The sequence below is a fragment of the Lactuca sativa genome, chromosome 8, assembly GCF_002870075.4.
Source record: "Lactuca sativa cultivar Salinas chromosome 8, Lsat_Salinas_v11, whole genome shotgun sequence".
NCBI classification, from domain to species: Eukaryota; Viridiplantae; Streptophyta; class Magnoliopsida; order Asterales; family Asteraceae; genus Lactuca; species Lactuca sativa.
Window position 1 is genome coordinate 37,835,945 of NC_056630.2, and position 15,618 is coordinate 37,851,562.

At 37.2% G+C, this 15,618-nt stretch overlaps 1 protein-coding gene and 1 long non-coding RNA gene across 3 annotated transcripts; one reads left to right on the top strand and one right to left on the bottom strand.

Annotated features, from left to right (window-relative positions):
• Positions 1-6,816: 6,816 nt before the first annotated feature.
• On the bottom strand, positions 6,817-8,064 carry LOC122195540 (uncharacterized). Of its 2 annotated transcripts, none has more exons than XR_008225584.1 (2): positions 7,797-8,064; positions 6,817-7,566 (listed from the first exon to the last, which is right to left on the bottom strand). It is a non-coding gene; the product is annotated as an uncharacterized LOC122195540 (long non-coding RNA). The 2 variants fall into 2 exon arrangements; XR_006185856.2 differs by having other exon boundaries at positions 7,739-8,064.
• Positions 7,042-9,577, top strand: LOC111914317 (rop guanine nucleotide exchange factor 1). The gene is made up of 5 exons (XM_023910088.3): positions 7,042-7,505; positions 7,852-7,968; positions 8,064-8,608; positions 8,686-9,018; positions 9,095-9,577. Exons 1-5 carry the CDS (start codon positions 7,250-7,252, stop codon positions 9,404-9,406), a joined length of 1,563 nt encoding a protein of 520 aa, XP_023765856.1. The 5' UTR covers positions 7,042-7,249; the 3' UTR covers positions 9,407-9,577.
• Positions 9,578-15,618: the final 6,041 nt, after the last annotated feature.

Sequence of the window (15,618 nt, forward strand, 5' to 3'; positions counted from 1 at the left end):
ACAGTTGCGAAATTTGTTCCCAAACAAAATATAATAAAACTTTATCAAAACATTTCTCAAAGAAAATGTACTTTTCATTAATAATAAAACCTCGGGATGTCATGTTCCGATACAAACCAAAAAGCATAAACAGTACAATTAAACCTTACATCCGTTATTTACAACTACTGGTCTATAATCCAAAATCTCCCGTCGAGTCAACCAACTTATACTCTTGTTCCATTACTTGTAATGCAAAGAAAACTGAGTGGGTCAGGCTTGGGAGCCTGGTGAGCATATAGGGTTTTCGACCCACAATAATATAATTATTATATTTAATCATCAATAAATAAATAAATCAATCAATCCAAATTACCCATCCCCATTATCTCCTTTATTTCTTAACGATTTACCCTAAGAATCAACTATCCTTTATTCATTTATTCCTAAGGATTGACCTGAGGAATTGACACAAAGTCCACCACTGCCAAGGTCCTCAAATTACAACCGGTAAACACTTAGTTCAACATACTTAACGAACACCTAGTTCTAACACTACTAGTGAACACTTAATTCAAAACATCTGGTGAATACTTAGTTCTAAAACACTTAGTGAACACACTTAGTCCAACAACACCAAGTGAACACATCTAGTTCAAAAAAACTTAATGAACACATCGAGCCCCAAGTTCTACCCAACATATTTGTAGACGCAAACAAATATACAGTTTAAATCTTTTAAAACCTGTATAAAACATTAATTCAACATCCATCTCAAGTAAACAAACAATGTATAAACACATATCACATACTTCATAGCAAATACTTCATATCTATGTGTTAGAAGAAAGTAACCACACACTCACACCAAACATATACTTAATACATTCAAACAATACTTTTATTAAAATCGTGTTTTTGAAAGGGACTATACACTCACTTGATTAGATGATGATCGGACAACACCTCGTCTCTTAAAATAAGATTCTTCGCTGAAACCGGAATGTTTTCTCCAAAATCGGGCTTCATGCAAGCAGAGTTTCAGCTTGAAAACTATTTTTCTCGGGATCTTCGGGCTTTGGGACTTGCTTCGGGTGTCGGGATTAATACGGGGGCTTCGGGGGTACAACTTGCCAAGAAAAAGGAAGAATAAGGGAGTGAAAGGAAAGAATTTGGCAAACAAAAACGACATCCCTCACTTTCTATTTATAAGAGGGGTCTGGCCTTCGAACGCAGCGCGTTCCCTGAACGAACGCGACATGTTCCGTTGTGCGTCATTGCTTACAAACTTCGGACTTGACTGGCGACGGGACAGGCTCTGGGTTCCGAACGCGGGGCGTTCCCCCTTTGGGATGCGTTCCTCGAACTTTAGAAAATCATAACTCTCGCATATGATTTCCGATTTCGACATTTTTTATATCCACGTGTAGGTGAGATTATGCTCTACAACTCTTGTTAAGACTTCGTCGGCTTCTTTTGACTTTAATTTTTATTATATTATTTTTAGTAGGCCGGGACAGGAAAACTCCGTTATAAACTCATAACTTTTTCATCCGACGTTCGTTTTCGTCTGTCTTTTTACCGTTGAACTACTATCGACGAGATCTTCGATTATCGTTTAGATTGTTTAGACTAGAAACCATTCGATTTCATATTCGAACTTTGGGCTGCATATCGCTAAGTTGAAACTTCGAAAAAATCATAACTTCCTCATACAAAGTCAGATTTAGACGTTCTTTTTATGCACGCTCTCAGTTTAATGTATTCTATGACTTTCGTTTAGATCACTTAGGCCAAATATCTCTCGATCGTAAATTCACTATTTACGTCGCGCTGTATCGTGTCTGTTCTGTCGCGAAACTTCGACAAGTCATAACTTCTTCATTATAACTCTGATTTCGGCATTCTTCATATATTCGGAACCCTTGTCACGACCACTACAAATTAGTTAAGATTATTCATTCTAAACAATCATTTATCAAAAAGTCACTTTTGATGTTTATCGTCTTTAAATTGACTAGCCTGGATCTGCGGGCGTTACATCGAGCCCCTAGGAAACTGGCCAGTACGTTGGGCGTAATCCTTGTATGCTGTGTGTATTGGGTCAGTTTCCCACTTCTGGTCAAGGCCAGCGTACGGTCAAGTACGCCGCGCGTACGCATGCAGGGTGACGAACTTGGGCTATTGGGCCTGAACAGTTGGGCCCCACAGCCCACTGTGGAGCGGATTTTGGGCCCAGTACTGAGAATTATAGTATTTGGGCCCTAATGGTCCACTCAAAACTAATCATTTTTGGGGCTAAGTATTATTGGGCTTGGGGCGAGTACCATTTGTAGAATTGGGCCCAATTTGGAAAATTGGGCCATTAGGGGCCTTTAATGGGTCATTGGTGGGCTGGGAAGGATAAGATGGGTTTGGGCTGTGGGTATGGTCCAATTTTAGATCAAGGGGTAAAATGGTCATTTTACCCTAGGAAGTACTATGGAATTTTGATTAAGTTTTGTTATGATATTGATAGTCGGCAGTCACCGGAGCAGCTGCTAGAGGTTTCTTCCCACGACATTCGACGTTCAACATTACAAGGTGAGTTTTCCTCCAGTAGGAACGGGTCTACAGCCACAATGCCGACCCATATAGATATTAGTAGTTTCGGACCTCAGTTCGATGCCGGGGCACAACCGAGGAATGTTTGTATGCTTGATGTCTTCGTGATTCTTGCATGTTTTGGTTATGTGTTTCCGAACTTCGGTTCGACGTCGGGGCAAGCCCGACGTATGTTATGTGCTATATTATGTGTTTATGTTATATATGTTTATATGCTTTATATATCGGACTTCAGTCCGATGCCGGGCAGGGCCTGATGCCGGATTCGTCCGATGCGGGGCGGGGCCCGATGTAGTGGGGTAGGCCCAGTATGTGCTTTATGTGATTATGTGTATGGTATGTGGTAGATTGGGGAGCTCATTAATATTCATGCTTACAGTTTTTAGTTTTGGTTTCAGGTACTTCCATTAGCATAACACACATCGCAGTTTCTTTAGCCTGGGATATTACTCTGATATTTGATATGTGAATTGGATACATTGAAACTTATTTTGCTATGATGTTTTAAGTATCGTAACATACGTTTTATATAACGAATGGTAATTATGGTTTTGATAATGATTTAAAAATGAAATTTTTGGACTGTATTTTTGGGATGTTTCATGTTTGTTGAAAATTCGAAACCAATTTCGTTTTCGTTTAATCTTTCAAGCCCAATCAAATATTCTGTTAATTTGATCCATAAAATTTGATTCCATTACTTTTAGTTAGGACATTGTTCATTAATCCATTCATGGGTGGTACAAGGTGCAATGTATCCTACAAGTTAAGTTGCCAAATAAGGTCATAAAAGAGGCAGAGAAAACTAAAAAAGCTTTGGATGCATATTATGCAATTTGCCTCAAGGGTTTTGTAATTGGAATCAGGGTATCAAGGGATTACGCGACACCATTGCTGTTGTTTTGTGTTGTTTGTTGGTTTGAGACTATTTATGTTTTGTTGTTTTGTAGTTTCTTGCTGACTTGTTAAATTCCCTACATGTTGCTATTTTAAGATCAAGTTTTTTAATAGTTTTAGTTTATATCTTGAACTCCTATTGCTTATAAAGTTAATTTCAATGGCATGTATAAAATAAAAGAAATTAATATTCAAAAAACCGGGTATCCGGAACCGGAACCGGTCTTGGCGGTTCCGGGAGCGGTTCCAAATTTCTAGGAACTGGTGTAAGCGGTTCTGGTTCCAATACCAATAACTTTAGAACCTCTGTTTCCAGGAGCAGTTCCGGTTCCATCTAAAATAGGCGGGTACCCAGTTATGCTCATCCCTAGTCAAGTAGATCGAGTCCTCACACAATAAAAAATTATATGGATTTGATTTCCCAATAGCAGTGATGGTTGTACAATTGAATCTAAACTAGTCTCACAAATGGTCTCGCAAGTGGTCTTGCAGTAATGATTTCGATTGAGACTCACATTTGTTTTGACTTGTGTTTGATTGCGGGATTTCGATTTTATCTGGAGGATAACGGAATCTAAGACTTGGGTTTGATTGAAGAAGATGGTTCATAACTTTCTACGAATGGTTGATTTTCCTTATCGATGATTTGTGAGTTTGATTTTGATTTTTGAGTGAGTTTAATTTTGATTTTTGAGTTGGAATCGATTGGGAAGATGTTCAAACCGAATAGTCAAACTTTACTTTCGGTGTTCATGTTACGTGTTTTGGAAAGTCGATAATGATTTCGATTGAAGGGATCGAATTTTGTAATTGATTTTGGATGATTTTCGTATCGAATGTTTGAAGGATTTGTAGTCGATAGTGATTTAATCTCATTATCAATTCAATTTTGTATGTTGAGTGTGGATATAGATTTCTAGAATTTGAATTTTCAAGTGTGGTTAAATGGACGAAAGTCCAATGTCTCAATACGATATTTGATTTCGATATCAATATTGATTGAATGGATTTCGATTTCGATAGCGGGTTTAATTTTGGATGATCGATTTTGAATAGAAGATGATGGAATGCGAAGACTGATGATTGTTGATATTGGAATCGAATGTGCTTTTAATCTCGATTTCCATTGGTATTCGCTTGGTTCGAACTTCCATAATCGAAAGCCACACAGTTGAGATTCGAAAGTCAAATGACTTAGGAATCGATAGTGGCTCTTGGGATCGAGAACGAAAGTGTAAGAATCGAATGTTGGGACATACTGGAAATTAAATAGAAGTCGAAAATAAATAGATTGGAATTGATAGATGAAGTTTCGAATCAAGAGGTTTCGATTTTGTGAAGGTTGATCGTTCGACTGTTAAGAAATCGTACTGGGAATCTATTTATCTCGATTGTAAATTGACTTGGAAATTGTTGGAGTCGAATGTTCAAAGAGCTTGTGAGTCGAAAGCATATGGTCTCGAATGTATTTTGGGATTAATAGTCGAAAGCAACTTGCTTGGAGTCGAAAGTGATTTCGACGGTATTGTTTGTTCTTTCGAGTCGAGAGTCCTATTGTCGATGTTGTTACTCGTTATTTTGCATCTGGAAACGATTGGGGAGGAAGAGATTGACAGTTTCGCATATGGTCCTTATGAATTCAGTAAATTGGCGGAATACACCTAGAAGATGAAATACTTACAATATGTGAATGTATTGGCAATATTACAGATTCAGTCCCTGAATTTATGCGAAAATGCACTTTATAACCACTTTCAAATTTGGGGTAAAGTTTCGCATTTGAAGCTGACTTTTTGCAATTGTTCCCTGAAGTACTTGCAAAAATGGGTTTTTGTACCCAATTTTCGAAATTCTTGCAACTTTCACCCAAAAGTTGAATTTCTCACAACTTTTGAAGATCTTTCTCGGCTTTTCGTGATTGTTTTTTGTGCAAGATTTTTCATGGTATATAAACAATGTGTGTTCATTTTCAAGTCTGGGAAGTCAAACATTTAAAGACATCAGCGTATTTTTTTGGATTTTCTCGGACTGAAGAGTTTCATTTTTGTCACACATCGAGGGGGAGTTTCGTATGGTTTATTCTTCGAGCGTTTCTCATACCCTTGTGTGTTTTATAAACATTTGTTGATTATAAAAAGGGGGAGAAATTTGAAATGGGTATTGAAAGATTATTGGATATTCTTTTTCAAAGCGGATTTGAAGATCGATGTTACTTCGAGGGGAAGTTGGTCTTGATCGGTTGGAGCTCGTTTGGATATTGAAGTTGGGACCTCCAATCATAAATTTGAGAGGGAGAATGTTAGGGTGTAAAATTCTCCTTGGATGTGATGTTGGCTTACCCTCTTTGATTGTGTAATGGGTTGTGCTTTTCCTATAAATAGGAAGTAAGTAGCTCCCATTTATGTAAGAGCCCATATGAGAGAATAGTCTAGTGAGAGAATTATTACATGATCCACTTTGTAATATTTTGCTAGATTAATGAGAGCTTAAACCGTTTTGTTTGCTTCTTGTGTTCTTGATATGATTTGATTCACATTAATCATTACTATTCCGCATCCGTCATAATAATCGGGGCTCTTCAATGTTTTTTCCCACGCATAATGTAGAGTTTGTAGATGATTTTAGACTATAATTTTGTTGTTTTTGGTGTTATATTCGATTACTTTCAATCCTTCAAAGATGAGATATCAAGGCTGGAATATTTCAGCTTTTCAGCAAGAAATTTAAACTTTTGTACTATGTGAAATTCTTTAAACAGGCATATATCTCATTTGTTTTTAAGTCGGATCGACAAATGATTTTTTCCAACATGTAATTTAGATTTTGTAGATGATTTTACACTATAATTTTGTTGTTTTTGATGTTATATTCAATGAGTTACAATCGTTCAAACAAATGTTATAAAGTATAAACAATTAAAGTTTAACCGGTCCAAATGACATAAGAAACATAAATATATTCATTTTTACGAGTTGTACTGTATCAAACCCAAAGAGTTGTACTGTATCAAACCCAAAAAGTATTCATTTTAACGAGTTGTAACATATCAAACCCAACAACATATTCGTTTTAACGAGTTTTATCAAACCTAAAAATGCATTTTAACAAGTTGTACCTTATGCATGTAAAGTTGCACCGGTCCAAGCGAATCCAAGAACTGAAAAACCTAGACCCAGTAAGACTCATCCGGTCCGATCCACGGTCCACGATATTCTTCGAAACCGGTCCGGTCCAAGAATTGGTTGGATCCGATCCGGTCTAAATGTTCACCCCTAATTTTATGCGTTTACCCATATAATCCAATATTCTCAATAATAACCACAACCAAATAAGCCATAAAATTTAAATGTTTTTGTATGATTTGGCATTAACTATTTACAATAACGTTTTTGAGTTTAACTTAAAGACAAAAAATAATACTTTAATGAAAATTTTATTTTAGACTTAATTTATTATTATTAATGATTTATATTAACAAAAATGGAAAAAAGTAATATATCGATAATAATGATAACCGAAGGTGTACCACCGTCGTAAAGCAAATATTTATGTCCCCGGCATGATGGGGCCACTCCCTCCCTCCATCTCCCAACACCATGTTGACGTTACGATACACACTTAACTGTAAAGAACATCCCCACCTTTGCTTTAACGCTTTTTCTTCCTCTCCTTTTCTCACCTCCGATCACACCCCCAATCATACAAACAACAATTCACTACTCCAAATACACCACATTCCAATTAACAAATCATTGCTTCAATTCCATCGATGGAAGTTTTATCATCCGGCGATGAATCCGATCACCGGAACCAGAGGTTTGACGATTATAGTCTTAGTGCCGACGTTAGTGAAACGGAGAGTTGTGGGGCTTCTTCTTTTGATTCTCCGGTCGCTTCCACTTCTCGCAGTACCCCACCGGTGGTAGGACCTCAGTCTGCTTCGTACCTTCCGGCCATTTCTCCGACCAAGCCGCCGGTCGCTGGGGGGAACTACTTGGGGAAAGCTGGGAGCGAAAACCTAACTGGTAATGTCTGTTTGGAAATGTTAACAATTTCGAGTTTATGAAGATCAAAAGTTGCTGTGCTCTGTAAAAGAGAAAAGAGAGTGTCATAATTGCAATGTAAACAGAGATCCATTTTGTTATCATTTTTACACCTTATGGGACCTCAAACTTGAGATTTTAGCTTATTTTGTTTTGATTTTGAACCACTTCTCTTCCAATTGAACAAAATTTAAAGTTGACAATTATGATTTGACCTCAAAAGCAAAGAGGGAGTACTTTGATGATGATTCAAAGACGGGAAAGTTGAATTACTGTGGAATTGCAGCTTTTTCCGTTTCTAATTCGTGAATTATGATGTAATCTGCAGAGATTCAGTTGATGAAAGATAGATTTTCTAAGCTGTTGCTCGGAGAAGATATGTCTGGAAGAGGAAATGGCGTTTGTACTGCTCTTGCTATCTCCAATGCCATTACACATCTCTCTGGTTTGTGAAAATTTCATACTCAACAATCAAATTAGGTCTACAAAATTTCTCTGTTTGACAATGGTGATGACTGATGATGTCGTTCTTCGTTTCAGCTACTGTTTTTGGGGATCTATGGAAATTGGAACCCTTGAGTCCACAAATGAAGTCGAAGTGGAGAAAAGAGATGGAATGGCTTCTATCAGTAAGTGATTCCATCGTGGAGCTTACTCCATCGTTCCAACAATTCCCAGATGGAGGCACCTTCGAGGTTATGGTGACCCGACCCAGGTCCGATTTATACATAAATCTTCCAGCACTCAAAAAACTCGACGCCATGCTTGTCACCATGCTTGACGGATTCCACGATTCAGAGTTCTGCTACGTTGATCGTGGGTTAGTCGTTTCCGATCATGGCGGAAACGTTAAACGAAGACATTCTAACGCTTCACTATCCGATAGCCCATTGATTCAGTATGAAGAGAAATGGTGGTTGCCGTTCCCAAAAGTTCCGACGAAAGGGCTGTCGGAGAAAACAGTGAAGAAATTGCATCAATGCCGGGAATGTAGCAATCAAGTCTTCAAAGCTGCTGCATCAATCAATAACAATGTTCTTTCGCAAATGGAAGTTCCTAAAGTTTACTTGGAGACATTACCCAAGGTACATACAACGATTTCAATTATCTTCCACAATTCTCCTATCATCGTTTCAAATGTTTAATTCTCCGATTATTTCAGAGTGCGAAAGCTTGTTTAGGGGAAACTCTTCATCACTATATAACAACTACACAATTCTCGCCGGAATCCTTAATTGATTACCTGGAAATGTCGTCGGAATGCACAACTCTTCAAATAGCAAACAGAATCGAAGCAGCGATGCACATTTGGACAGAAAAAAGCTCAAAAAGCCATGGAAACGGGAAGCTATTATGGACAGGTAACGTAAAAGGCGATAAAGAACGAAGTAAAGTCCTTTCGGGAAGGGCAAACACCATTTTGAAGAATTTAAAGCTCCAATTCCCTGGTCTTCCACGAACGAGGTTGGATCTTGATAAGATTCAATCCAACAAGGTATTTTCTTTCGCTTTTCTTGCTTAATCTAGATAAACAGGGTTATAATTAGGGTTCCAATTTTTTTAATTTGCAGGATGTAGGGCAGGCGATTGTGGAGAGCTATTCTCGGGTGATTGAAAGTTTAGCTTTTAATTTAATGGCGAGGATTGATGATCTGTTATACGTAGATGATGCTACCAAGAAACGTGCTGCAATGGAGGCTGGTGTTCATCTTCAACGGCCGAGATTTCATGGCTTCTCATCGTCGTCTTCCATGGTGGGACGACCGGCGTTTGGTAATTCATCTTTGACGACTAGAAATCCGGGGAAAAGACGATCATCTTTCAGTTCAACGAGCAATATTGATCGGCTTGAAGAGGCTTTAGAGAGATTAACATTCAACTAGTTATGACTATAGATGTATGTAGGATATATGTATATGTGAGTTAAATGTACGCTTGAGATTTGTGTCTTTCAACTATGGTAACATAAAGTAGCATGTTAACTTATTTGAGGATTCTTGTTATTTCTAACCATAAATAATAACTATTGGAATAAATCCAAGTTTAGCTTTTAACACCCACATGAGCATGTTTTGATCCATGAAAAGTCCTTGCCCTTAACACCATTTAAGTGAATATGTTATCTTTAATCGAGCAAGAAGTACACAAGGGTAAATTTGGTATTTCATTAGTGTCCTTGGGGGTTGTAATGTATAATTTTCACCCCCATTATAAAAATCGTCCATTGGCCTTGGTAACACATGTTCGTCTTTTTCTTCCTCAGTCAACTTGTAAGACTGCAAGATCAAAAGCACTAGAAAATATATTGGCATGTGTTCTCTTTTGGCATTGTTTAAGTTAAAAATGTTGTTTAACATGTGGAATCTTAGGCATGAAAAGCATGACTATTATGTTCATCATGTTTATAGTAAGTATTAGTGTTGAATTTGAGATATTAATTTTGTAAGATTGATGTGATTACACTTTTTGAACACGGTTCATATTTTTATATGTTCCTAGAGGACACAATATAATCTATTCTAATGTGAAGTAAATTCATTGATTACCACACCAAAGGTAAAATCAAGTTTATGGATGTAGTAGATGTTAGACTACTTTTCTATACATACATTCGATGGCATGGTGAAAGAGATATATTACATTTGGGAATGAATGTTGTATTACCATTTCAAGAAACCAAACTTCGACCTAGACCTTAGGTTAATTGTTTTGACTAATGTCAACGACATCATTCACCTAAACAAATATGTAGGTGTACACAGAATTATTGATTTGTATATCAAACAACACTACACACATATTTCATGCTCCCATCAAACTCTTCGAAGGTAAAAATTTCTAAAGTGCCACAATACGATGGGAAGCCCTCTTATTGTAGGAAACTAGTAGATGCTATCAAGTGTGTTCATTTGGCAGGTTCACCAGATTCATGTTTGTTTTTGTTCATATCTTGATTTAAAAACGTGGAGTTTCAAATTTATATTTGTTTTTTACTAGAATTGATTCATTGCGCTTCATCTCGCCAGATATGAAGATGAGAACTGCAATTACGCTTAACACAATGTTGCTTGAACAACAAATGCAAGATTTATGGTAAATCATATACAAAAAAATGACTAAATGTTTTCATGGAATATGGTTTATTACCATATAAAGTTATTATCACTAAATTCAAATGATATGATAAAAAAATATATGTATACACGCAATGGCCAAGTGACACATCACGTAGGTATTGGCATATCAAATATCAATATTATACACAACTATGTCAGGTAGGCGACCTAGTTTTGTATCCAGAATCTGTCAGGAATATTATACACAACTATGTCACGTAGGCGACCTAGTTTTGGTGATGAAGGATTGCTAAATGAAAAGACAAAAATACCCCTGCACTAACGGTACAAAAGTGACGGGGTTAGGGTCAAGGACTAATCACGTAATGAACTGAAACCATAAGGACCAGTGGTGTGAATTTTTGCTAGGAAGTCCTCAAAGTGCAATATTCTGTAAACCACAGAGACCAATTGTGAAATTTTGTCATCTTATTATTTATTTGTTGGAGAGTTGTTATTTATATTGTTTGCAGGGTATTTTGTGTCAACTTCACATTCTTTTTTGGTACTTGGTTTGAAGACTTTTTTGGTATAAGGGGTTGTTTGTGTATCTCTGTCATTCTTCTGGGCTGTGGCTCGTTTTCTACATTCTTATTCAAGTATGAAACGTAGATCTTTCAATCCATGGGTTACTTCTATGACCAAGATAAACATCGAAGGTAACTGATGTGGTTCATTCATTCCGTTCAAATTTACAGACACACACATTATGAGTTCTCTATCTCGTTCTTCCCTTTCACAAAAATTAGGTTTCATAACTATGGTTTCATCTTTCTTTGCTGATTCTTAGTTCTTTTTTTTTTTATAAGTGTTTTGTAACTGAGAGTAGAGTTAGGTCCTTTTAGTAAGGATCGAGTTGTATGTGTCTTGTATAACGAACTTGTTACTCTTCTACAAGGAAACTTTTGAAGTTGTGAATTTGTGTGTTTGAGTTTTTATCATTTTTTAACATGGTATCAGAACCATGGTGGCTTAAGATGTTGTTTACTGACTGACGGTGATTCTCATAGTTTTCGTTGATGTAAAGGTTTGGATATCTAATCTGCTTTGTTCTTTTTCAATTAATCCTGTAGATATGAATTTTCCTGTTCATATCTAGGGTTTGGTTTTATTCCTTGTATATATACACTTGTTGCGTTGGAACTAGTTTTTTTCTAAAACTTGTCTAGTTCTGATTACCGCGAGTTTGTTTTTTTCTATTTCATGATATGCTTTTTGTTTGAAGTCCTCGTCTGTTCTTAGGAGGTGTTGTTGTGGTTGTGAACTTTGATTGGACAACCTCTTTTCGAAGTTCTGGTTAAGTCTCTTGAGAGTGGATTTCATCACTAGAATAACTCAAGATGGAATGAAACCAAAAGATACAGTCTCTCCAAAAGTGTCTTTAAGGACCCTTGTGAGACGTTTCTTATTCATTTTTTCAGTTCTTTTAGTTGTAGATGTGGGAGATCCTAGTTTTCTTGAGTACACCAATTAGTTTTGTACATTTGTTATTTGTTTCATGTGTTACGGTTTTTTGACTTTGTGTTGGTTCTCTTGGGCCCCAACATACCATGATGACCATTTGGGCTTATAATCAATACAGTTGTCTGAGTTTGTTTTGTTTCTTTGTCACACCCCCAAACCAGAACGACGGAAACGTACGGGGGCGGCGGACGTCATATGTAGCATCACAACCAATGAATAACAACAATCATAGCAACACAACCATTACAGTGAATACTTTAGTAAAAAAAACGTTTACATTTGTTTGAAATTTAGTTTTAATTACATCCAATAGTTTTGCATAGTAAAAACTTAAAAACTCTTAATGCTTCAGTTCCTCGAAAATCCAGCAAGTACCTGTCTACTGACTTCCTGAAAATACAAGCAGTTTGAAAAATATCAGCATAAAGCTGGTGAGTTTATAAGCAATAATTTGTAATGAAAACTTGTTGATGAACGAGCCGAAATGTTTGTGTAATCTCCAGAAAATCCAATATTTTCTTTAGTGAAAAACGTAGCGTTATCGATTCCGTATACAACCATGAATGTTTGTTTCCGAAAAACCGTAGTGATATGCGAAAATACTACCTCATATGAAGCTAAAGCTAATCATGAAGCATAACTATTTAATATGTAAAACCGTAGCATAAATGATCCGGTTTTGAATACCCTGGCTCGGCCAGTATGCATAGTGTGTTTAGTTCTATTTGGTATAAATAAAACTGCTGAAGAAAGTCGGGTTGGTAAACTAAAGGGGATTTATACATAATGTGAGTCATATAACCATGCTTGATATGACTAGTGACCTTTCCAATGTTCTTCAGGCGTTGAGTGAAATGACATTTGTACATCTCAGGCGTTCCCGCCTAACTGTAGCTAACAGTCTAGATGTGGGATTGTCAGTCCCGAATAGATCTATTCACAAATCTCATGCTCTCCCTCTAGGAGACTCTGGTTATACAGTGGTAGGATTTATCCCTGTACACCTAAGGGTACAGTAGTGAAGTAGCGCCTCACAGTATCGTACAATCTAGTTTACATATAGTGCAGTAGCGTTCTACCGTAGTGAAAATTCGTATGTATAACGTATATAGTGATAATTACAGCTATGAAAATCATGATGAAGCAGTGATATAAACTGTAAACGTTTTTTGTTCCGATGCATATGTTTAATAGTGAAAGTTTCTATGCTTGATAAGTTTTAGAGAAATCCCAAACTATACCGATTATAGTTTGCATGTATAACGTAGCGAATAGCGTGTCCGGAAAAACTATGCAATCTTAGTGAAAACGTCCCTTGTGCTCAGCATAGTACAAAAGGGATTTAAAGTATGAGATTTGCATAAGTTTTATGTATATTCAAGAAAATGTTTATGTTTAGCTTGTATTCCCCCCTGAAAAGATTAAAAATGCTGAAAAATGTAGGGATATGAACTCACTGTTGTTGCGTGGAGTTGTTGACTGAAAAGAAGATTCTCGAGTTGTTGCACGCGACACTTAACGAAATCCTATTATCAAATAAATACGTATGCGTATCTAAATTAGCGATTTCGATAAATAAGGTGTCAGAAAAACACTTGAATTCGGTTGAGGAATGTTACCGAGACTTGTTTGAATCGAAGAAATGAGTTTTCAGCCAAAAGTACCACCAAAAAGGGGTGTTTATTGTTTCTGAAGGCTTGATGAGTTTACGACCGTAAACTCAAGAGCAGAGTTTACGGTCTTTGAAGGTTGGACCGTAAACTTAAGAACAGGGTTTACGGTTCTTGAAGGTTGGACCGTAAACTTGGAAAAATGGTGTTTGGATGCTGATTTTGACGAGCTGAGTGTTTCCAAACGTTCCAAAGGGCTCCAAATGGTGTTTTTCGACGTTTCCTGGAGTTTAAATGCGTTTTTGAGCGTTTACGGTTTGAGTTTCTTAGAGAGAGGATGAGGGAATGTGGCCAGAAACGTCCTAATGAAGTCGGAGGCATCGTATTTATAGGGGTGAGGTGGGGTCCACTCGTCACTGACCGTAAACGTGTTTACGGTCGTAAACCAGTTTACGGCCGTAAACTAGTTTACGATTGTAATCCCAATTTAGACCAAAAATGTAGTTTTCTCGAGATTTTCGGGTTTCCGCGCGATTTTTTTTGGTCCTGAATCGCAAATAATTTAATTAAATATAACTAGATTATTTTCCAAACCAAAAAGTTTGACGGAAAAGTTAACGAATTCGAAATTTTATTAACGAAAATCGCATAACGGAAATGGAAAGAGTTTCGGGCTGTCACATCATCCCCCCGTTAGAGGGAATTTCGTCCCGAAATTCGAACCTAGAATAGAAATCATGGATTAGAAAAGAGATGCAGATACTTCTGTTTCATCTGATCTTTGCACTCCCAAGTGAAATCAGGTCCCCGCTTGGCATCCCAGCGGACCTTCACTATCACAACGCGACTTTGTTTCGTTCGTTTGACTTCCTGATCCATGATTTCGACAGGTTCTTCCATGAAGTTGAGGTTCTAGTTGATTTCAATCTCGTCGAGAGGAATCACAAGTGTTTCATCGGACAGACACTTCTTTAGGTTTGATACGTGAAAAACAGGATGGATGTTGCTGAGTTCTCACGGTAAATGGAGTTTGTATGCTACGGGACCGATTCTAGCAAGGATTTCGAACGGTCCAATGTACCTTGGGTTTAGCTTTCCACGCTTTCCAAAGCGTATCATGCCTTTCCAGGGTGAGACCTTCAGAAGGACGCGGTCACCAACCTGGAACTCCAAGGGTTTTCGTCTCTTATCGACGTAGCTCTTTTGTCTATGTCGTGAGGCTTCTAGTCGTTCCCGGATTTGTACAATCTTCTCAGTTGTCTCTCGGATGATCTCAGGACCAGTGAGAGTACTGTCGGGGATTTAACCCCTGGGTAGCTGCGTGTCTGTCACACCCCAACACCGTAGAACGGCGGAAACGTTCCGGGGTGGAGGACGTCATGTACAGTATCACAACAGTGTAAAGTAGTAAACAAGCAACAACATCATCCATTGCATTAAAAGTAAAGTTTTAATACATGTGTGTTCTTTCAATGTAATAATACACCAAAATATACAATCAAAATAAAAGACGAGTCTTGTCTGTGCTCCGTCTTCTCAAAACCTGGCCATCGTACCTGTCTACTGGTGACCTGAGAATACAAGTTATTTTGAAAGCGAGTATCAGCCTAAAGCTAGTGAATTCATAAGTATTTAAGTGTCATTGTCTTGTTTTGGAAAACTGTTATGAATGCCCTGTAAATCTTTATATGAAACAGTTGATGTAAGTAATGAAAGCCCTAGAAAATCCCTTATTTCCTACTAGTATGGAATGTAGTCTTTTACCAAGACCCGAATGTTTGGTAAGTGAAAATGATAGTTTTTCCTTTCTTTTGACTATTACTAACAGTACTTAGTCTAACTCATCGTTTATGTGAATGTATTACAAAATAAAGTAATAGGAAAATGTACTGATGAAATTGTTAT

What these genes read in the sequence shown, in the direction of transcription:
- LOC111914317 (XM_023910088.3), top strand. Translation starts at nt 7,250, where the DNA reads ATGGAAGTTTTATCATCCGGCGATGAATCCGATCACCGGAACCAGAGG. An exon ending in TGGGAGCGAAAACCTAACTG is followed by an intron (nt 7,506 to 7,851) that starts GTAATGTCTGTT and finishes TGTAATCTGCAG; the next exon opens with AGATTCAGTTGATGAAAGAT. An exon ending in ATAAGATTCAATCCAACAAG is followed by an intron (nt 9,019 to 9,094) that starts GTATTTTCTTTC and finishes TTTAATTTGCAG; the next exon opens with GATGTAGGGCAGGCGATTGT.